This window comes from Heptranchias perlo, chromosome 6, assembly GCF_035084215.1.
Source record: "Heptranchias perlo isolate sHepPer1 chromosome 6, sHepPer1.hap1, whole genome shotgun sequence".
Classification (NCBI taxonomy): Eukaryota; Metazoa; Chordata; class Chondrichthyes; order Hexanchiformes; family Hexanchidae; genus Heptranchias; species Heptranchias perlo.
In genome coordinates, this window is record NC_090330.1 from 340,130 (window position 1) to 364,319 (window position 24,190).

General features: G+C 43.8%; 1 protein-coding gene across 1 annotated transcript in view; it reads right to left on the reverse strand.

The window, feature by feature from the left end:
- Positions 1–24,190, reverse strand: part of LOC137322643 (F-box/WD repeat-containing protein 7-like) — a 240,248-nt gene that overhangs the window by 39,135 nt on the left and 176,923 nt on the right. Inside the window, exons 4-7 of the mRNA XM_067985550.1 lie at positions 15,515–15,597; positions 11,139–11,274; positions 6,079–6,213; positions 5,013–5,136 (exon numbers count right to left, since the gene is read on the reverse strand). Coding sequence (XP_067841651.1) covers positions 5,013–5,136; positions 6,079–6,213; positions 11,139–11,274; positions 15,515–15,597 — 478 coding nt within the window. The remainder of the gene's footprint in view (positions 1–5,012; positions 5,137–6,078; positions 6,214–11,138; positions 11,275–15,514; positions 15,598–24,190) is intronic.

Genomic DNA, 24,190 nt, shown 5'->3' on the forward strand with positions numbered 1-24,190 from the left:
AGGTTGGACCTCCAAAGATTTAAAGGGATTTAAAAGATGCACAGAACTCACCTTTCTGGGGAAGGGGGCAGGGGAACACTTCTGCCGCAGCTCGCAGCTTCTCCATTGGGCAAGTGCCCAATAATGCCAGTGTCGTGGCATGGTGGGGTCAGTGGCACAGCTCCCGGGCAAGTGCATCTCAGAGCTTCCGCTAAAAAGCGTTTGGCCCCATGGACTGTTGAGGCTGCTGTTTATGCTGACGTGTGAAGAATGGACGTTTGGAGGGTAGGAAAGGAAGGGAGAAACATGAAGGGGATTGGGAAAGCAGCTGTTCCATAACAAAGTAGTACTTCTGTGGTAGAACCCTGGCCTTAACCCACAACTCCCCTTAGAGTCAAAGTTAGGCGTATTGCTATAGAAAGACACCGAGTAGAGGCCAGCCCTATCCCTGCCGAGGAGAAAAGAAAATTCCACAGGATAGTCATCGCAGATCACGTGCAAACATATTCTGGCAAACAATTTCACAGAAGTTCAACGGTGCCTGGGGGCATTGTTACATCGAGTCTACAGCACAGAAACAGGCCATTCGGCCCAACTGGTCTATGCCAATGTTTATGCTCCACCTGAGCCTCCTCCCTCCCTACTTCATCTCACCCTATCAGCATATCCTTCTATTCCTTTCTCCCTCATGTGTTTATCCAGCTTCCCCTTAAATGCATCTATACTTTTCGCCTCAGCTACTCCTTGTGGTAGCAAGTTCCACATTCTCACCACTCTCTGGGTAAAGAAGATTCCCCTGAATTCCCTATTGGATTTACTAGTGACTATCTTAGATTTATGACCTCTAGTTTTGGATTATCCCACAAGTGGAAACATCTTCTCTACGTCTACCCTATCAAACCCTTTCATAATCTTAAAGACCTCTATCAGGTCATCCCCAGTTTGCACAGAATGCTCAAGGAAGGTGAATACAAGCTGACAGTAACCAGTTGTCTGCTGGCTCTTTAGTTAATCTTGGACAAGCACAGTCTGGTCATCTCAGAGGATGTACCTTCATTCTGGTGTTTCCACAAGCACTGAACTCTTGATCTCAGTACGCAGGGTGGGAACAGGTGAAGAGGGGAGGATGTGGAGGTTCTTAAATCTTGTCCCAGGACTGAGGAAACCCTGAACATTCCCCTGGTCTGTTTCTTTACAACCTGTGTCCTTAAATAGCTGCTATTTACTGTTCCACTGGGGATCACTGCCAGCACTACTGCAGGCCCCATTGTTCTAACATACAATGCCATTACCCTGAGTGTAGGAAAACAGACATCACCTCTGGAGGCCAAACATTTCTGACACAGCAGATGCTGGGCAGGGCTGTGTTCCCAACAGGCATGGGGGGTGGAGGGGGGGACGGGGGATGGAACCAGAGATGGGCTCATTTGTTTTTTTTCCTACAAATTCCATCATTTCTGCAGCACCTCAATGAAGTGTCAAAGGTCAACGGTCACTCAGAATAAAAATAAACAGTGGGAGGTTTGGACGATGGCTCTACTCCCATTCCTTAGGTTTCTTCAGGTAGATGCCTGAAGAGATGCTGCAGGAGTTCTGTTCCTCTCTTTTGGGGTAAAATCGTGCTCTGTGATATTAACATATAAACTATTTACAAATGATTTAGCGCCTTAATTAAAATAGCAGGCTCTGTTCATCAATCTTTATCTCTCTAATCTCGTTGCTCTTTATGGAAATTGCCTCTACAAAGGCATTTTCCACTCTTTTCCCCTTCTCCCACTGAAGGTGCTGATTCTCGTCAGGGTACAGCCTGCAGGTTTGCCCAAGTAGTCATTCTTCAGTTAACAGGTGGTGAGCTGTGTATATAACTGCAGTCCAATCCCACCTTCATCCACACATGCACTTTACAACAGAGATCACTCGATAGTGCTCAGCAGCAGGGCTAGTTTTCCACATCCCTAACCCAGGAGCACTGAGAATAGCAGCACCCCCAAATTCACCCTCACTCAAGGTGAGCCAAACTAATCCTGCACAGATGTGGGCCTCTCGAGTACTCCGGACATGTGCCTTTAGCAATGGAGCAACCAGGAATGCTGGAATTAACGCTCGTCAAGATTGAACTTGTACCAACAATGATACTCATTGACAATACCAACATCATTTTATTAAAAATTCATTCTCAGGAAGTGGGCATGGCTGGCAAGGCCAGCTTTTATTGCTTATCCCTAGATGTCCTGAGAAGGTGGTGGTGGGCCTTCTTGAACCACTGGTAGTGGTTTGATACAACTGAGTGGCTTGCTAGGTCACTTCAGAGGGCAGTTAAGGGTCAACCATGTTGGGGTGGGACTGGAGTCACATATAGGCCCAGACCGGGTAAGGACGGCAGGTTTCCTTCCCTAAAGGACATTAGTGAACCAGTTAGGTTTTCACGACAATCCGACAGCTTCGTGGTCATCTGTACCGATACCAGCTTTTCATTTCCAGATTTTCTTCAAAAACAGAATTCAAATTCTCAAACTGCCCACAGTAGGATTTGAACTCGCCTTCTCTGGATTATTAATCCAGGCCTCCGAATACTAGTCCAGTAACATAGCCACCACATACCCTGTAACTGCTCATTAACATCTGATAATATACAACTACATCACTGTCATCAATATCCAAATGTGGGGCTCCAATTACTGCAGCAAAGTGCCAGAGTCTCACTCTTGCAAGGCTTATATTATCTGAACCATCAAATGAGATTACTGCCTTGTAATCATGTCCTGGTACCCTCCATTGTCTATATAAAACCAATTGGATATTACGTAGCATGACAATAGGATTCAGCCAAAGATGATCATAATAGCGGGACTCACATCAAATTGTCTCTGGTGATTGAGCAGACGACAGGAAGACAGATACATTCGCAACAGGACAGTCTGGTCACATCTCCCCAATCCTGTAGGAGACACACGACAGTCTGGTCTCACATTTCTCCAATCCAAAGATCGGCTCTGGCATGCAGTAGGGAAGTCCTAATCTAGCCCAGCAGTCATTCATCAGTAGCCAGAGAAAGCCCATGTAGAATTCCTAATGGTGACCAACCGGACCAAACTTTGAGTCCCACTCTTCTGCTACCTTCTTCAGCCAACTTTGCCACACATGTAGGTCAGAAGTGGTCAAACCAGGGAGGTGATTTTTTGTAAGAAACCAGTTACTGCAGATGTTGGAAATCAAACAAAGAGGGAAAGTACAGCAGGTCAGTCAGCATCTGTGGAGAGAACAGACGAGTTGGCACTGTGCGTGCGGCTCCAGTGAGACATTAGCTTGTCTGTTTGCATAGGTGCTGACTGGCCTGCTGTGTGTTTCTCCAACATTTTCTGATTATGTTTCAGGTAAGTGTTTGTAATTGAAGTAGATCTGAGTAAAAAGTAGGTGGACCACAGGCTACGTTTATTGAGAGAAGTTACTGAGAGGCCCTACCAGCTGCCCACCCTGCCTGCCTGTATCTGCATGGCTTCAGTCACTGACCATCTTCCATGTGGGTTGAAGCAATATTGCTTTTGGTAACATGCACCAACTTATTGGCGAAATCAGGAAACATGCTTGGCCCGTAAGATCCCTGTATAATTACTATGAAGAAACCAACATCCAGTTATCATTGCCTAATGTTTGAGCTGGAGTACACAGCATGCCTAGTTCTACCAGTCACTTGATACATCACAGCAGGCAAACTTATGTTTTGACAACTCAAGTACCAAACTTTTGAAGGCCTGTTTCACTTTCTTGTTTTAGGAAAAAAAACTGCAAATACTGGAAATCTGAAAAAAAAACAAATGCTAAAAATACACATCGGCCTATTCATTAAAGGCCTTGGTCTTCAAATCCGTCTACGGGCTCCTCCTTTTCCTATCTGTGCAACCTCCCTGGCCACACCCTCTGCTCTTCCTACTCTGAGCTGCTTCACATTTGCCCTCCCACCACCTTCTTTACTATCTGTGACAGAGCTATCAGGCATCTTAACCGTCTCTCCATTCTGGAGATCCCTCCTTATACCCCCGTCTTGCCACATTGCTCCCCATCTTCAATAGCTTTCCTAAAACCTACCTCTTCTAATGCAATTTGGATCACTTCATCTGACCTCCCTCCCCCTGCTTGGGTCCTGATGCCCCATTGTGAAGCACCTTGGGATGTTTTGCTTCATTGCAGTTGCTATGATGACGCAAATCATTAAACATTATTACAGTCATCAAGATCTCATTTGCCATCTTTTCAAATATAGTTGCTCGTTCCAGGAAAATGCCAGATATCGCAGTGTCAATACAGGCCACAGCAAGTGACAGCATGTTAAATGGGCATTGAAAACTAATTAGAAACACTGAATCAGCTCCATCAGATTCAAACTACTATCAAACAGTGGTGATGGTGCTTCATGAATCGCACATGATTGAGGTTATCTGGGTTAGTCTTGGGAAATATGAAGAAACAGGCCATTTTCGATTAAACCTCCCAGAATGGGCTCTGTATCACAAATGAGCATGGCAATTGTTCAGCAGAATGCTGCACCCTGTCTCAAGGTATAAAATTTAAAAAAGCTCTTCCAATGGCACACAAAACAGGAAGGCCCTAGGTTTGATCCTTGGTCTGTGCTGAGTCAGTGGGATGGCCTTAGGGGCGCTCCAGTTAATCTCAGTTCCCGAGTGGAAAATGGGCCAGGATTCTCCTTCCTGATTGCTATCCAGCACATCCTATGGTAAGTGCATGTGTGTGGGCGTGGGAGAAAATTGGCAGGCCAGGAAGAAAAAAAATATTCAATTATCTTTTGGTTCAATGTTATCAAATAACCTGCAGTCCCTTAAGTCCCTCAAACTGCACTTTAGCAGAGTACTGCAAATTCATGGATCATTTGGCAGATGCTGCTCAATAGGAAACCTACACAGACTGCCAAGGTCGCCCAGTGTTACTCCTAGGATTAGATTCAGGTAATTTCTGCTGGGACCTGGACACACCTGGCAAGTAAGATGTTAACATGCCCTCTCTTCTCCTGGACTCACCCTCTTCCCTGCATTTCTCTCTCCATAGCAGGTTATCCTCAGCCAGGATGCGCCAGTACCGACAAGTTTGTGCTGCCCGCAGCAGGTCCCTTGGCTCCAAAAATGACAGGACGTAGAGTGCCAGCTGGAAGGGAGAAAACACAGACACTGTAAAACTGCTCCAAACAACTGGCTGATTGCAGAATCAGAAGTATATCAGGAGGAATATTAAAACATAATCAGTCAGTAAAATCAGACATGCCACTTCAAAATATTACCACTGCTCTGTTGAAACAAGTTAATGCCAGCTTGATAGCATGACAATCATCCTCAATCATATCCTCGTTAACTTGGCACAATCAGAATTGCAGCAATGTTTAAATACCACTCAACACTCTTCAGACTGCAGATGACGAGATATACGTTCTCTTCTAGATTGCCACTTAGAGTCCTTAATTCATAAAGCACAATTATATGTTCGACAATTCTGTGGAGGTGAGAGGCCAAGAACAAAATACTCAACTGAGCTCTTTCAAGGGCTCAGTAGGTAAAGGTACCACCCAGTGTAGTATAGAGACAAGACAGAATACAAATCCCCAAGTTTGATCCCTGGTCTATGCTGATAGCCAGGGCACTAGAATTGGCCTCAGTGCAGATAGGCTGGATTTGGGGGGTGTGGGAAGGAAAAGAGGAGAAAATCAGCCTGGGTCTCTGCTCCTTACTGACTGCGCAGGTGTGGATGTTATGTCAGCTGCCCTCACAGATGAATAGCCTTTGGGTGAGGTACAGGAGAGCTGCTGGTGCCTGAGGAACTGTACCGCAGAATCATTCAGCACCTTCAGGAGAGGAGGTGGGGGATAGAAACTCACTGACCATCTTCGGGTACAAATTTGTATCAGAAATCCACGAGGTAGATGCTAACAGAAAACAGAATTGGTTAAGCAATGACCCGCTCAACTGAAACAAGACGCTCACATTTATTTTTCTGTGCAGCTTTATAAGCAATAGAACTGTAGCTTCATGGCTCTGCATTGCCAGCTCCTGATCAGACTGCACACCAAGGGCTCAGTACTACTCAGACACAAACCTCTTTAGGTAGGAGGGAGATGAAGTCCCGTTGGAACTGAGGCTCGATGACCTGCATCATGTATTTGATCTGAGAAGTCTCGCAGCGATCGATGAGCTCGTCCAATGCTAGGAGCTTCTCAGGGCCACTCCACTTCTGTGGAACAAAATACATGGAGTTCAGAGACAGAATTAAAGCAGTAAGCTCTCACCTTCAGAGTTTAGCTACTGGCAGGAGTAATTACAAACAATCAGAAATACATCAAGGAACCGAGCATCCACGCTCCACTTAAGAGTGTGACAGAATAGAATCATAGAACGGGTAGGAACATAGGAACAGGAGTAGGCCATTCAGCCCCTCGTGCCTGCTCCGCCATTTGATAAGATCATGGCTGATCTGTGATCGAACTCCATATACCTGCCTTTGGCCCATATCCCTTAATACCTTTGGTTGCCAAAAAGCTATCTATCTCAGATTTAAAATTAGCAATTGAGCTAGTATCAATTGCCATTTGTGGAAGAGAGTTCCAAACTTCTACCACCCTTTGTGTGTAGAAATGTTTTCTAATCTCACTCCTGAAAGGTCTGGCTCTAATTTTTAGACTGTGCCCCCTATTCCTAGAATCACCAACCAGCGGAAATAGTTTCTCTCTATCCACCCTATCTGTTCCCCTTAATATCTTACAAACTTCGATCAGATCGCCCCTTAACCTTCTAAACTCTAGAGAATACAACCCCAATTTGTGTAATCTCTCCTTGTAACTTAACCCTTGAAGTCCGGGTATCATTCTAGTAAACCTACGCTGCACTCCCTCCCAGGCCAATATGTCCTTCCGAAGGTGCGGTGCCCAGAACTGCTCACAGTACTCCAGGTGCGGTCTAACCAGGGTTTTGTATAGCTGCAGCATAACTTCTGCCCCCTTGTACTCCAGTCCTCCAGATATAAAGGCCAGCATTCCATTAGTCTCACTGATTCTTTTCTGCACCTGTTCATGACACTTCAATGATCTATGTACCTGAACCCCTAAGTCCCTTTGGACATCCACTGTTTTTAACTTTTACCATTTAGAAAGTACCCTGTTCTATCCTTTTTTAGTCCAAAGTGGATGACCTCACATTTGCCTACATTGAATTCCGTTTGCCACAGTTTTGCCCATTCACCTAATCTATCAACATCGCTTTGTAATTTTATGTTTTCATCTACACTGCTTACAATGCCACCAATCTTTGTGTCATCTGCAAACTTAGATATGAGACTTTCTATGCCTTCATCTAAGTCGTTAATAAATATTGTGAATAATTGAGGTCCCAAGACAGATCCCTGCGGGACTCCACTAGTCACATCCTGTCAATGTGAGTACCTACCCATTATCCCTACTATCTGTTGCCTTTTGCTCAGCCAACTTCCTAACCAAGTCCGTACTTTTTCCTCTATTCCATGGGCTTCTATCTTAGCTAAAAGACACGGAAGGAGGCCATTCGGCCCGTCGAGCCTGTGCCGGCTCTATGCAAGAGCAATCCAGCTAGTCCCACTCCCCCACCCTATCCCCGTAGCCCTGCAAATATTTTCCTTTCACGTACTTACAGAAAACAGAAATAGACAGTTTCCTAGAAGTAAAGGGAATTAGGGGTTACGGGGAGCGGGCAGGAAATTGGACATGAATTTAGATTTGAGGTTAGGATCAGATCAGCCATGATCTTATTGAATGGCGGAGCAGGCTCGAGGGGCCGATTGGCCGACTCCTGCTCCTATTTCTTATGTTCTTATGTACCTATCAAATTCCCTTTTGAAGGCCATGATTGAATCTACCTCCACCACCCGCTCGGGCAGGGCAATCTAGATCACAACCACTCGCTGTGTAAAAAAGTTATTCCTCATGTCACTTTTGGTTCTGTTGTCAATCACCTTGAATCTATGTCCTCTGGTTCTTGACCCTTCCGCCAATGGGAACAGTTTCTATCTACTCTGTCTAGACCCTTCATGATTTTGAATACCTCTATCAAATCTTTATTCAACCTTCTCTGTTCCAAGGAGAATAATCCCAGCTTCTCCAGTCTATCCACGTAACTAAAGTCCCTCATCCCTGGAACCATTCTAGTAAATCTCTTCTGCACCCTCTCGAAGGCCTTCACATCTTTCCTGAAGTGCGGTGCCCAGAACTGGACACAATACTCCAGTTGTGGCTGAACCAGTGTTTTATAAAGGTTCATCATGACTTCCTTGCTTTTGTACTCCATGCCTCTATTTATAAAGCCCAGGATCCCATATGCTTTTTCAAACCGCTTTCTCAACCTGCCCTGCCACCTTCAACAATTTGTGTACATATACCCCCAGATCTCTCTGTTCCTGTACCCCTTTTAGAATTGTGCCCTCTAGTTTATATTGCCTCTCCTCGTTCTTTCTACCAAAATGTATCACTTCGCATTTTTCTGCGTTATATTTCATCTGCCACGTGTCTGCCCATGCCACCAGCCTGTCTATATCCTCTTGAAGTCTATCACTATCCTCCTCACTGTTCACTACACTTCCAAGTTTTGTGCCATTTGCAAATTATTATACACCCAAGTCATTAATATATATCAAGAAAAGCAGTGGTCCTAGTAACGACCCCTGGGGAACACCACTGTACACCTCCCTCCAATCTGAAAAAACAACCATTCACCACTACTCTCTGTTTCCTGTCACTTAGCCAATTCTGTATCCATGCTGCTGCTGCTGCCCTTTTTATTCCATGGGCTTCAATCTTGATGACATCCTATTATGCGGCACTTTATCAAACACCTTTTGGAAGTCCATATACACCACATCAACTGCATTGCCCTCATCGACCCTCTCTGTGACCTCATCAAAAAACTATCAAGTTAGTTAAACATGATTTGCCTTTAACAAATCCGTGCTGGCTTTCTCTAATCAATCCACACGTGTCCAAGTGACTGCTAATTCTCTCCTGGATTATCGTTTCTAAAAGTTTCCCCACCACCGAGGTTAAACTAACTGGCCTGTACTTGCTGGGTTTATCCTTACACCCTTTTTTGAACAAGGATATAACATTTGCAATTCTCCAGTCCTCTGGCACCACTCCCCGTATCTGAGGATGATTGAAAGATTTTGGCCAGTACCTCCACAATTTCCATCCTTACTTCGCTCAGCAACCTAGGGTGCATCCCATCTGGACCGGGTGACTTATCTACTTTAAGGACAGCTAGCCTTTATAGTGCCTCATTTTTAATCAATTTTTAGCCCATCCAGTATCTCAACTACATCTTCCTTCACTGAGACTCTGGCAGTATCTTCTTCCTTGGTAAAGACAGATGCAAAGTACTCATTTAGTACCTCAGCCATGCCCTCTGCCTCCATGAGTAGATCTCCTTTTTGGTCCCTAATCGGCCCCACCCCTCCTCTTACTACCCGTTTACATGCCTGTAGAAGACTTTTGGATTCCCTTTTATGTTGGCTGCCAGTCGATTCTCATACTCTTTCTTTGCCCCTCTTATTTCTTTTTCGCTTCCCCTCTGAACTTTCTATATTCTGCCTGGTTCTCACTTGTGATACCAACCTGACATCTGTCATATTCCCCTTTTTTCTGCTTCATCTTACTCTCTATCTCTTTTGTCATCCAGGGAGCTCTGGCTTTAGTTGCCCTACCTTTCTCCCTGGTGGGAATGTACCCAGACTGTACCCGAACCATCTCCTTAAAGGCTGCCGATTGTTCAATGACAGTTTTACCTGCCAATCTTTGATTCCAATTTACCCGGGCCAGATCTGTTCTCATCCCACTGAAATTGGCCCTTCTTCAATTGAGTATTTTTACTTTAGAGTGATCCATGTCCTTTTCCATAGATATTCTAAACCTTATGATACTATGATCGCTGCTCCCTAAATGTTCCCCCACGGACACTTGGCCCACCTCATTCCCCAGAACCAGATCCAGCAATGCCTCCTTCCTTGTTGGGCCGGAAACGTACTGGTCAAGAAAGTTCTCCTGAACACACTTCAAAAATTCCTCCCCCTTATATTACTATCCCAGTCTATATTAGGATAGTTGAAGTCCCCATTATCACTGCTCTATGGCTTTTGCACCTCTTTAATTTCCCTGCAAATTTTCTCCTCTATATCCTTCCCACTAGTTGGTGGCCTATAGAATAACTCAGTAAAGTAATGGCACCTCTACTGTTTCTTAGTCATGGGAACGCACAAAGATAAATTCACCGATCCCTCAATTCTAGTGGAGTGCAGGTCAGAGACAATGTGACACCAATTCTCCGACACACACACTCCCTTTGAGTGTCGCCCTGCTGGGAGTGTGGGATTGGTGAATTTACCCAATACGATGTGGCACAAGGCTTACTTTGAGAAATGATAGTCTACCACTTGTAAAGGCTCTTCTCCCTTTTGGATGCTAATGGACTTGCAGTGTATTTTTTGCAATGTTCTTAACACCAGGGCAGTTTTAAAAGAAAGCCCTTCGTCCTTTAGAAACGAAGGATGTCTTTAGACTGAATTTCTCCCCCTTTTGAAAGATCAAATAAATGCCACAAAAAGAAATACTCAGGGTGCTTGTGTTTTCCTGGTAACTCAGGGTAGGGAGTCAGGGAGGAGAAAGAGTGAGATAATGCAAACCCAGACAATTGCTGATCCAAGTGTGTGAATATCGGGGCTAATTATCCCGATCAATCTTTTGCTCTTCCCAGTTGGTTAAAAACAATGACAAATGCCGGGGAAGACGGGTTACTTCCTTCCTCTTGTCCAGGGACTAGGTTCGAGGCAGAGCGCAGATAAACTAACGGGGGAACATAAATACATCATGGTTCCTCCAGCTTCTGCAACCCTACTTTGTACCGGCCTCAGTGGAAAGTTAGAGAGCAATTCTTTTACAGCTGTTGAGAGGAAGCCTTTCGATGGCTGAACAGCTCATTGCTTAGAGGAACAATTTACACCAAATCCACTTCTTGTATCTCAACAAAATCTGATCCCCCTCTCCAACAACTGCCACCCACCCAGGACATACACAGCCACATATGCTCCTGCCTCCCACCTGCCCCCCCACCCCAGCCACAAGCTGTTCCTCCCAATATACCTACCTGGAACATGCTGAGCCATTCCTGAAGATCTGACGGAGGTGCCACTGACGTAATGCGTCGCCGGTGCTGACCCGGGATGTTGCCATTCCGTAAATCTCCAAACGTCGTGGCTGTATTTATGCAGGGCGATAAAGAGCTGTCGAAAGGTAAACAGAGGTTCGACTATTCTTCATGATAATGTCCTGACTGGGTTTAATAGGATAAGAGCTGCAGGACATACCACAGACTCCTGGGTTTGCCGTATCGTTTTATGATGGACAAGCAGGATTTTACATCTTATAACGAATTTTCCATCGAAGAGGCCACAGGAATGGCTCATGTGGGCAAAGGAAATGTTACCCTGCTGTGGTATGGTTCTAAAGGCTAGAGTTAAAGCTCATTGCTGAGGCATGGTAGAATGAGTTTTACCTTGCAGCTAACCCATGCTGCACCTGACCTGGTAATGCTTAATGGGACAATGTAGAAGGGCCTGACTCTAATGATTCCATTTGTACTTTATCAAGGAGTGTTTGATAAGAGACTGGGATCAAAATGCAAAACAAAACCTGCAAAAATGATCCAGTTCCATATTAATCCAAAATCTTCATTTTGTCCTGGTTATTTGAGCTCTTGACGTTAAAGCTTTGATGTGGATTTTCAAACCAATTTTCAGCTTGTAACACATACCACTCATGGACTGGATCACAGGGACAACAGATGGTGATTAATATGCTGCTCATATACTCTAATTCTATAATTTCATAAAAGATAGAAAAAACAGCAGCTGATGCGAGGATGCAGCCTCCTCCACAACTCCATCACCTACGTAAAAGCTGGGATCAGCATCAGACGTGTCAGCAATCATTAGCTGCTCTCACACATTACCTGCTGATCTGACACATGATGAGCACGCACCTTCCCCATTTCATCCCATGGACATTTGACTGTGGAAAGAGACTTTTTAAACCAGGTTTCTACCCCCCTCTGATGAAGGTATTCAATCCTTGCTGGGATACAGTTCCACAGGCACTGGTCACTCTCTAGTACCTCACTGAAGGGGCCTTATTTACTTGCTAGCCTAGACAGCGAGTATGAGCAAGCTATTCGACTACAAAGGGGGAGGGGTGAGACAGAAAGAGGGGTGTCACGACTGAGCCCAATCACGCCCTGACCAGGTGCCCACTCACATGCTTCCTCTCCACCAATGCTCACAGTAGAGTGAACAGGTGCAGGAATCCTGGCTGACTTCTCCACTCCCAAGTACAGGAATAATAAGACCAATCATATGGCTCCCACTGAGGTCAGGTAGTGCAACACAGATTGGAGATCAAATCTGGGGCATTTGTGTTCTGTATGAATGAGTACCACAAACAGACATGCATTTAGCCAGTAAGCTGTTGAGGTAATAGTTATCCTGCATGAATAATATGGGCAACGCCTTGTTGTATGATTCTCCATTTTGATAACATAGAATGATACAGCACAGAAGGAGGCCGTTTGGCCCATCGTGCCTGTGCCGGCTCTTTGAAAGAGCTATCCAATTAGTCCCACTCCCCTGCTCTTTCCCCATAGCCCTGCAAATTTTACCCCTTCAAGTATTAATCCAATTCCTTTATGAAACTTACTATTGAATCTGCTTCCACCGCCCTTTCAAGCAGTGCATTCCAGATCATAACAATTCACAGCGTAAAAAAAAATTTCATTCCCCCCCCAATTCCAGCTCCTTTCAGTTAGCAACTGAGTTCCCACTGGTGTGGAAATGATGGAGGACTTGTCTGAAAATGTGATCTGAGAAAGCTGTGTCTCATTAGGTTTTCAGTGAAGCATATTGGTTGGCAGGGGAAATTTTCACACTATGTGAACTGCGAAAATTGCCCAGCAGTACAATCATAGATTCTGCCCTTCCAAACTTGGGCAGCTTGTTTTAAAATAATCTTCCAAGAACCAAGGTGCAGCTGGCGAGGGCATTTTAGCAATAGCGCAGTACGGCGCAGCACTGGAGAGGATAGGAATTTAGGCAATGAATTACGTGTATCGCACAGGAACCATATGGTATAGCAAGGCTGTATATTGCCTGCACAAATGTCACTGCTTTTCGAAAGTAATTCATCGTGTGAAATGCTGAGACATTGACATACATAAACACTGGCAACACATGAACACATGTATTAAAACATATTAAGCCTTTTGATAACACAGCTACATTCATGTGTAGGATACACACTATATAATATTAAATGCACAAATTCATAATTATTGGAAATTATATTCTTATGGGATTTTGTTCTGATGCATCTTGATGTCAAGAGAAAAAGATTAGTGAAGACAAATGTAAGTCCCTTACAGTCAGAAATGGGGGAAATTATAATGGGGAACAAAGAAATGGCAGAACAATTAAACACATACTTCGGTTCTGTCTTCACAAAGGAGGACACAAATAACCTCCCAGAAATGTTAGGGAACCAAGGGGCTAGTGAGAGGGAGGAACTGAAGGAAATTAGTGATAGTAAAAAAAAAGTGCTAGGGAAATTAATGGGGCTAAAGGCTGACAAATCCCCAGGGCCTGATAATCTACATTCCAGAGTACTAAAGGAAGTGGCCCTGGAAATAGTGGATGCATTGGTGATCATCTTCCAAAATTCTATAGACTCTGGAACAGTTCCTACAGATTGGAGGGTGGCAAATGTAACCCCACTATTTAAAAGAGGAGGGAGAGAAAAAACAGGGAATTACAGATCAGTTAGCCTAACATCAGTAGTGGGGAAAATGCTCGAGTCTATTATAAAAGATGTGATAACAGAACACTTGGAGGGCATTAACGGGATTGGACAAAGTCAGCATGGGTTTATGAGAGGGAAATCATGCTTAACAAATCTAATGGAGTTTTTTGAGGATGTAACTAGTAGAATAGATAGGGGAGAACCAGTGGATGTGGTGTACTTGGATTTTCAGAAGGCTTTTGATAAGGTCCCACACAAAAGGTTAGTTTGCAAAATTAAAGCACATGGGATTGGGGGGAATATACTGGCATGGATTGAGAATTGGTTGACAGACAGGAAACAACGGGTATTTTTCTGGGTGGCAGGCAGTGAATAGTGGGGTACCACAGGGATCAGTGCTTGGGCCCCAGCTATTCACAATATATATCAATGATTTGGATGAGGGAACTGAATGTAACATTTCCAAGTCCGCAGACGACACAAAGCTGGGGTGGAATGTGAGCTGTGAGGAGGATGCAAAGAGGCTCCAAAGTGATTTCGACAAGTTGGGTGAGTGGGCAAGAACATGGCAGATGCAGTATAACATGGATAAGTGTGAGGTTATCCACTTTGGTTGTAAAAACAGAAAGGCAGATTATTATCTGAATGGTGATAGATTGGGAAAAGGGGAGGTGCAACGAGACCTGGGTGTCCTTGTACACCAGTCGCTGAAAGCAAGCATTCAGGTGCAGCATGCAGTTAGGAAGGCGAATGGTATGTTGGCCTTCATTGCAAGAGGATTTGAGTACAGGAGCAGGGATGTCTTACTGCAGTTATACAGGGCCTTGGTGAGACCACATCTGGAGTATTGTGTGCGGTTTTGGTCTCCTTATCTGAGGAAGGATGTCCTTGCCATGGAGGGAGTGCAACAAAGGTTTACCAGACTGATTCCTGGGATGGCAGGACTGACATATGAGGAGAGATTGGGTCGACTCGGCCTATATTCACGAGAGTTTAGAAGAATGAGAGGTGATCGCATCGAAACATATAAAATTCTAACAGGACTATACAGACTAGATGTAGAGAGGGTGTTCCCAATGGCTGGTGAATCTATAACCAGGGGTCACAGTCTCAGGATACGGGGTATGCCATTTAGAACCGAGATGAGGAGAAATTTCTTCACTCAGAGGGTGGTGAACCTCTGGAATTCTCTACCACAGAAGGCAGTGGAGGCCAAGTCATTAAATATATTCAAGAAGGAGATGGATATATTTATTAATGCTAAGGGGATCAAGGAATATGGGGAAAAAGCGGGAACAGGCTACTGAGTTAGACGATCAGCCATGATCATTTTGAATGGCGGAGCAGGCCCGAAGGGCCGAATGGCCTACTCTTGCTCCTATTTTCTATGATTCTATGATTAATTTAGTTCGTTGATGTATAATAGGGTTTCAGTTATGATCTGAAATCTGTGTTGCTGAAATTTTGGGAGAGTGAACTATTTTACAGTAAACTTGGGCTTTTGGACATTAGAGGAATTTTTGAACCAATCTGTTCATTTAATGCCCCCATTATATTAAGCCATAGAACACATCAAAGCAGTGGTCCCAAGTTAAAGCATTAAGGCGGCCTGTTCAGTGGGCTTTAGTTGTTGAGAGACTACTTGGTTATTCCTGCAGCTGCTTTTTGCATCAGTACCTGGAGTATTCCGACCCTTTGCACAGTTTCTTTCCTGGTGACAGCGCTCGCACATCAAGGCCATTCTCTGACTTTCGCTTCATCTGTGAAGAGAAAAGACAATACTGAGATGTAATGAACCCAGTCTGCTGGGTCCACCAGTCAGCAACAGAGGAAAAACAACAGGAAATTGGATATTAATAGGACTCTGGCTGACCATAAACTATTCTGCAAAGGGCAAACAATCAAATAAACAGTCAGGATTTAGAATTCATCCCTCCTGAGGACTACAGACAGATAATTACTCCTAATAACAATCCATCCAGACTGTTAATTGTTTTAAACAATAACCACTCAGTAATTCTACAGTGCAAAACAAGACAGAAAGGAAATAGTGAACAGGAGCAGCACTTAATGTACAAGATCCGTTAGGGAGCAGACCTGTAGGCACTTGGGCCCAGCCTTCATTGCAATTTCATGTCTTTGCTCGAAAATTATTTAAACATTAATATTTTTTTTTCAAAATGCAACTCTTGTGTACTCAACCCCCAGGGTGTAGGAAGAGGAGCAGATTTAAGACCTATAAAACCATACCTTGCACCAAATCCCATTCACCCATCGCCCCTGAGCTCGCTGCCCTGAATTGGCTCCCTATCCGGCAATGCCTTGGTTTTAAAATTCTCATCCTTGTCTTCAAATCCCTCTCTGGCTGTGCCATGCAAACTTTTCCTTTTCAAGTATTTATCCAATTTCCTTTTGAAAGTTACTATTGAATCTGCTTCCACCGCCCTTTCAGGCAGCGCATTCCAGATCATAACAACTCACTGCGTAAAAACATTTTTCCTCATCTCCCCTCTGGTTCTTCTGCCAATTACTGTATATCCGTGTCCTCTGGTTACTGACCCATCTGCCACTGGAGACAGTTTCTCCTTACTTTATCAAAACCCTTCATGATTTTGAACACCTCTATTAAATCTCCCCTTAACCTTCTCTACCCACCACCATTAGGCTGGACTGACCTGTAGTTGCCAGGTTTATCCCTCTCCTCTTTTTTGAACAGGCATGTAATATTTGCAACCCTCCAATCCTCCGGCACCACTCCCATATGTAAATTGAAAGATTGTGACCAGAACCTCCGCTATTTCTACCCTTACTTCCCTCAGCAACCTCGTATGCATGCTATCCGGACCAGGTGACTTTTCTACTTTGAGCGCTGCCAACCTTTTAAGTACCACCTCTTTATTTTACTCCTATCCAATTTTTGTACCCCCTCCTCCTTTATTGTGACATTGGCAGTATCCTCTTCTTTTGACTCATTTAATACCTCAGCCATGCCCTCTGCCTCCACAAGATGATTTCCTTTTTGGTCCTTAATCAGCCCCACCCTTCCTTTGACTATCCTTTTATGCTTTGTATGTTAAGACTTTTGTGTTCCCCGCTCCTCTTTTTTCATGCACTCTCTGTCCTTATTTCCTTTTTCAGTTCTCCTCTGTACTTTTGTATTCAGCTTGGTTCTCTTTTGTATTACGAACCTGACATTTATCATAAGCCTCCTTTTAACGTTTCATTTTATTCTCTATATCTTCAGTTATCCAGGGAGCTCTAGCTTTGCATGCCATTCCTTTCCCCCAAACCAACTCCTCCTTGAAGGCCTCCCATTGTTTAATTACTGTTTTACCTGCCAATCTTTGTTTCCAATCCACCTGGGCCAGATCCCTTTTCAACTTACTGAAATTAGCCCTTCTCCAGCTGAGAACCCTCTGCTCCTCCTCAAATAGTTCCGTAGGATCTGGAACAACACCTGATCCATCAAAGGTCAGACAGGACTTTGGCTTAACATCTCAGTCAAAAGGGTAGGGATAAGAACATAAGAAATAGGAGCAGGAGTAGGCCACACGGTCCCTCGAGCCTGCTCCGCCATTCAATCAGATCATGGCTGATCTTCGACCTCAACTCCACTTTCCTGCTCAATCCCCATATCCCTTGATTCCTCTAGAGTCCAGAAATCTATCGATCTCAGCTTTGAATATACTCAACATCCACAGCCCTCTGGGGTGGAGAATTCCAAAGATTCACAACCTCTGCGTGAAGAAATTCCTCCTCATCTCAGTCTTGAATGGCCGTCCCCTTATCCTGCGACTATGCCCCCTAATTCTATACTCTCTGGCTAAGGGAAACAATCTCAGCATCTACCCTGTCAAGCCCCCTCAGAATCTTGTATGTTTCAATGAGATCAATCATGTCATTTTAGATTAGACTTTCAAGCCATATCAAACCTGGCAGCTCCACAATGGAGTGGATTGTTAATACAACATACCATCCTAACAGATGCAATTTCATAGTGCTATTTTGTCCATAAACGTGCCAAAATTGATGCTAGCGAGGATTTGCTAAGAATCCTCTTATTTATAGCACTGATCGGCATAGATTAAAGCAAGAAGAGGTTCATGACCGCAGCAAATCCTCTGCAGTATTGTCACTTGGATTTCAGTGGAGTGAGATAGTGGGCGTGTGAAATTTTCATACAATGAGCACTTGAATTGTGACGACATCCAGCAGTACAATTGATTAGTTTATTTCCCTTAAAAACATATTGTGCCTGGAGAGACTATGGTGAGGTGCTGCAGGTTATAGGTCTGTCATTTTGTAGGAACAATTTGAGGTGCTAAATTAAAAGTATCACAATAAGTCTATTTAAGAACATAAGAACATAAGAAATTGGAGCAGGAGTAGGCCAATCGGCCCCTCGAGCCTGCTCCGCCATTCAATAAGATCATGGCTGATCTGATCCCAACCACAAATCTAAAGAACACAAGTCGGAGCAGGACCCGGCCACATAGCCCCTGGGCCCTCTCCGCCACCCACAGGGCATTGACCGATCCGAACTCAGCTTCATGTCCAATTTCCTGCCCGCTCCCCATAACCCCTAATTCCCTTTACTTCTAGGAAACTGTCTATTTCTGTTTTAAATTTATCTAATGATGTAGCTTCCACAGCTTCCTGGGGCAGCAAATTCCACAGACCTACCACCCTCTGAGTGAAGAAGTTTCTCCTCATCTCAGTTTTGAAAGAGCAGCCCCTTATTCTAAGATTATGCCCCCTAGTTCTAGTTTCACCCATCTTTGGGAACATCCTTACTGCATCCACCCGATCAAGACCCTTCACAATCTTATATGTTTCAATAAGATCGCCTCTCATTCTTCTGAACTCCAATGAGTAGAGTCCCAATCTACTCAACCTCTCCTCATATGTCCGCCCCCTCATCCCCGGGATTAACCGAGTAAACCTTCTTTGTACTGCCTCGAGAGCAAGTATGTCTTTTCTTAAGTATGGAGACCAAAACTGTATGCAGTATTCCAGGTGCGGTCTCACCAATACCTTATATAACTGCAGCAATACCTCCTTGTTTTTATATTCTATCCCCCTAGCAATAAAAGCCAACATTCCGTTGGCTTTCTTGATCACCTGCTGCACCTGCATACCAACTTTTTGATTTTCTTGCACTAGGACCCCCAGATCCCTTTGTACTGCAGTACTTTCCAGTCTCTCGCCATTAAGAAAATAACTTGCTCTCTGATTTTTCCTGCCAAAGTGCATAACCTCACATTTTCCAATATTATATTGCATCTGCCAAATCTCCGCCCACTCACCCAGCCTGTCTATATCCCCTTGCAGGTTTTTTATGTCCTCCTCACTCTCTACTTTCCCTCCCATCTTTGTATCATCTGCAAATTTTGATATGTTGCACTCGGTCCCCTCCTCCAAATCGTTAATATAGATTGTAAAGAGTTGGGGACCCAGCACCGACCCCTGTGGAACACCACTGGTTACTGGTTGCCAGTCCGAAAATGAACCATTTATCCCAACTCTCTGCTTCCTGTTCGATAACCAATCCTCCACCCATGCCAGAATATTACCCCCAATCCCGTGATTTTTTATCTTAAGTAATAATCTTTTATGTGGCACCTTGTCGAATGCCTTCTGGAAGTCTAAATACACTACGTCCACTACATATTGCATAATATTAAATCATATTGGTACCAATCCTTTGAATAACCCAAGTGATAAGTGATGAAAGCCATTCTTCCATCTAGTCTAACAAAATCCTCACTCATCCCAGCTTCCCAATTCTCCAGATACCCCTAGAGCCAAGCCAAGATTCCAACCCACTGCTTACATACAAGTAAAGCTCAATATTCAGTCTCCAATTTTACAGTATTACGAGAATGCTCAGTTATTAAGTGTCAGTTGGAAGCACACTCACCACTGAGTCAGAAGGCCGTAGGTTCAAATCTCACTGCAGCGCAAACACAGAATCCAGGTTCCGGTGCAGTATGAGGGAGTGCTTTATTCTAGGAGGTGCGGTCTTTTGGAGGAGATTAAACTATAGCCCCCTCTGCCTGCTAAGATGGGCATTCAAGATCCCCTGGCACTATTTGAAGATGAGCAGGAGTGCTCTCCCTGTTGGGCCCAACCAACAGCACCAAAATAGGTTAGCTGGTCATGTGTTGATTTGCTGCCATATTTGCCTGTGTAAGAGTGACTCCACTTCAAAAGTACTTCATTAGCTGTGAAGCACTTGGAGACATTCAGGGCATAAAATAATGCAAGTTCTTCCTTGCAAATTGTGTTTAACACTCTTCAGATTTTGAATTGTCTCAAAAATCTTAGTGAACTATAATTCTCCGTAAATCTAGATTTTGAATTTAATTGGTTCCAGATCTGTCAAGTTTTGTGAAACCAGTTGCAGTATGGGCCATTTTACAGCACAGAATGAAGCCATTCAGTCCATTGTGTGTGCCGTCTCTCTCTCTCTATCTCAAAGAGCTATCTACTTATTTTACCTGTCTTCATACCCATTTAATATTTTCTTTTTCAAATATTTATCCACTTCCCTTTTAAAAGCCATTATGGATTCTGCTTCCGCCACAGTTTCTGCATAAGAAATAATTATCTATCTATATAAATAAATGAATCAAAAACCAACCCCCTTAGGGGACACCACTATTTACTGTCCTCCAGTCCCAAAAATAGCCATTAACCAGTACTCTCTTTTCTTTCCCTAACCAACTTCTTATCCATGTTACCACATTCTCTTTAATACTGTGCGCCCTAATTTTATCAGCGAGCCTCCTATGCGGCACCTCATATATAATTTGAAAATCCAAAAACAGAACACACACTGCATTTCCATCAAAACACTTATTTCCTCAAAGAACTCAATTAATTTTATCATTTATGCAGCTGTAAACGGTTGCTGAGAGGAGGTGAAGAATTCCCCACAGGCAAGGAAAAACACCTGTGGGACCACAGACCTGATTTAAAGGAGCCATGATGTGGAGATGCTGGTGATGGACTGGGGTGGACAAATGTAAGGAGTCGCACAACACCAGGTTATAGTCCAACAGCTTTATTTGAAATCACAAGCTTTCGGAGCTTTGCTCCTTCGTCAGGTGAAGTGAAGAGATGCATATAGGCACAGCATATATAGTCAGAGAACAATGCCTGATGATTACAGATAATCTTTCTAACTGCCCTTTATCACACCTCGGCAGAGAGATAATCACAGCAATCAAAGGAGTGAATGGTGTTCAGACAGGTTAGTCAGGGAAACATTACATCCAAGAATACTGAGGTGGAGTCACAAGGGGTGACCCCACCTCAGCAAAAAAAATCTGTTTTCAATACAAACCCCAGCATCTGCTACATTTGACCACTTGTCTGCCGAGGTGCGATAAAGGGCAGTTAGAAAGATTATCTGTAATCACCAGGCATTGTTCTCTGACTATATATGCTGTGCCTATATGCATCTCTTCACTTCACCTGACAAAGGAGCAAAGCTCCGAAAGCTTGTGATTTCAAATAAAGCTGTTGGACTATAACCTGGTGTTGTGCGACTCCTTACATCTGATTTAAAGGGCCACCTCGCTGCAGGGGAAGCGGAGTTCTGATTTAAAAGAGCCCGCTCACTTGCTGCGGGAAAGCTGTCATCACCCTGCCTCCTAACTACCTTCTTTAACTGGAAGTGGGAGCAACACCGATTCCCATCTCGGTCAACGTCCCACAGCCAGACTGGCTATTAATAGAGACCTGAAGGCACACGGGGCAAGGCGAATGGGCTACATTGAGTGCACCACACTGGAACAAATGGGGGCCCGCTGTGGGGTGTGCTGTGCTTGAATTGTGATTACCATCTGTGAGGAAGCGGCCAGAAACTCTTCCACAACTGTTTCTTATACACAAGTTGAAACAAAACTCTAATTGTTTCGCTCAATTTGAGCAAACATCCCAGGCTCAATTCTGTGAATCAGTCCATTCAGCTCAACCTTTACAGCTGCATTTAAGCAATCGGGGCTCTCAGCTAAGTGACAGGACCCCGCTGTTTCACACAATCTTAGAAATGAAACGAGTAGCTAACTCCCTCAGCACAATTGCAGAGATTGTGCTGAAATAAAAGATTTAACCCCCCCCTCCATATTGGGTTTCAGAGATTTTAAAATCAATGCAAACTAGAATGTCATGTGAGGGCCAATGAATGTCACACAGTTGATGCCATAGATCCTGCAGCACATGAAGACGGATTTTTAAAAAATCAGTACAAAACGTGAGGAGGGATCACTTAACAAGTCCCATCAAAATAAACCACACATACAGGAGATTGGAAGAAGTGGTGGGGTAGACATTGGTCTTACAGCCTTGGAACCCGTATTCAAATCCAGCGCAGGCTGAGGGAATGAAAGTCACTTTGACTAGCTGGCTGTGATATATAAGTTTCAGTAGTCTCAATCCAGTTACTAGTGTGAGTGTTTGATAGGACAGTGTAGAGGGAGCTTTACACTGTACCTAACCCAGGTGTACCTGACCTAGGAACATGATGTCCCAAAGTAGAAAGTATTCCATTCCCCAGTATGAAAATGCCTCACTTTGATGAGGCCAAAAATTAATTTTTGGGGAAATTTTTTTTTAAAGCACCCACAGGGACATCCGTTTGATAAGTTTAATGAAATTTGAGCAGCACAGAGTTACAAAAATACAATCTCCAAGTCTTCCGTTATTGATCTGTGTTTTGCCTCTTGAATTGAATTGGCCATTATTTCATTTTTTATTATACACTGTTAATACATGGTGATGGATCACACATCTGCTGCACAGACACAGAAATTGAATAATGCTGATGCAATAATCGTATTTCATCGAGTAACACAGAAGGTCCTGCAACTCCAGTCTTTACTTTCCTTCTTCACTCAGTGCAGGATTTGGAGGGCCTGATTTGGACCAACTGGCCAGGAAGCTATCAATCTACCCTGCAGGCAGTGCATTTGTGAAAATACCATTATTCTAATCTGTTCTATGCATCCCATCAAAGCACTACGAATTTTAAAAATCCAATGGGTTTGCTGAGGAAAAACAACCAAAGCACAGCAGACAGCAAAAGGCAGAACGGTTGGATAAAGGACTGAGATTGACTCAATAACTCCACTGAGAAAGATCAAGTGTGAAGTTGCACAGTCACCTGTACCAACAGCAAGTTTTTTAGTTCCAAAACTTCAGTTCCTTCACCTGATATCACATCTGACCCAGGCTGCAGGAACAAGTTTTAAACAAAACTATGTTCTCGGAATATGGGCGACAAAAGCAAGGCCACCACTTACTGCCCATCTCTACATTACAACGCCTGCTGCCCATCTCCTCATTATAATAGTGACTACAATTCAAAAATAATTAATTGGCTGTGAAGCACTTTGGTACATCTTGAGGTGCTGAAAGGTGCTATATCCAAGTTAGTTCTTTCTTTTAGTTGCCTTGCCATCTTACTCCATTTTTTTTTGCAAAACTGAACAGCTTGCTAGGCCACTTGATAAGGCGACAACCATGCAGTGTGGGACTGGAGTCATGTGCAGGCCGGACCAGGTGGGGATGGCAAGTTCCCTCCCCTGAAGTACATGAGTGAAACGGTTTGGTCTTTAACGACAATCCGGCAGCTTTCATGGTCTTTTTTTCTGATACCAGTCCTCAAATTACCAGATTTATTAAACTCAATTTCACAACTTGCCCTGGTGGGATTGGAACTCAGCCTCTAGGTTGCCAGTTTAATACCAAATCCACTATACCACTGTAGTTATCAGTCCAGTACCAAATCCACCATATACCACTGTAGTTATCAGTCCAGTACCAAATCCACTATACTACCATAGTTATCAGTCCAGTACCAAATCCACCATACTACTGTAGTTATCAGTCCAGTACCAAATCCACTATATACCACTGTAGTTATCAGTCCAGTACCAAATCCACTATACTACCATAGTTATCAGTCCAGTACCAAATCCACTATACTACTGTAGTTATCAGTCCAGTACCAAATCCACTATATACCACTGTAGTTATCAGTCCAGTACCAAATCCACTATACTACCATAGTTATCAGTCCAGTACCAAATCCACTATATATCACTGTAGTTATCAGTCCAGTACCAAATCCACTATACTACCATAGTTATCAGTCCAGTACCAAATCCACTATATATCACTGTAGTTATCAGTCCAGTACCAAATCCACTATATACCACTGTAGTTATCAGTCCAGTACCAAATCCACTATACTACCATAGTTATCAGTCCAGTACCAAATCCACTATATATCACTGTAGTTATCAGTCCAGTACCAAATCCACTATACTACCATAGTTATCAGTC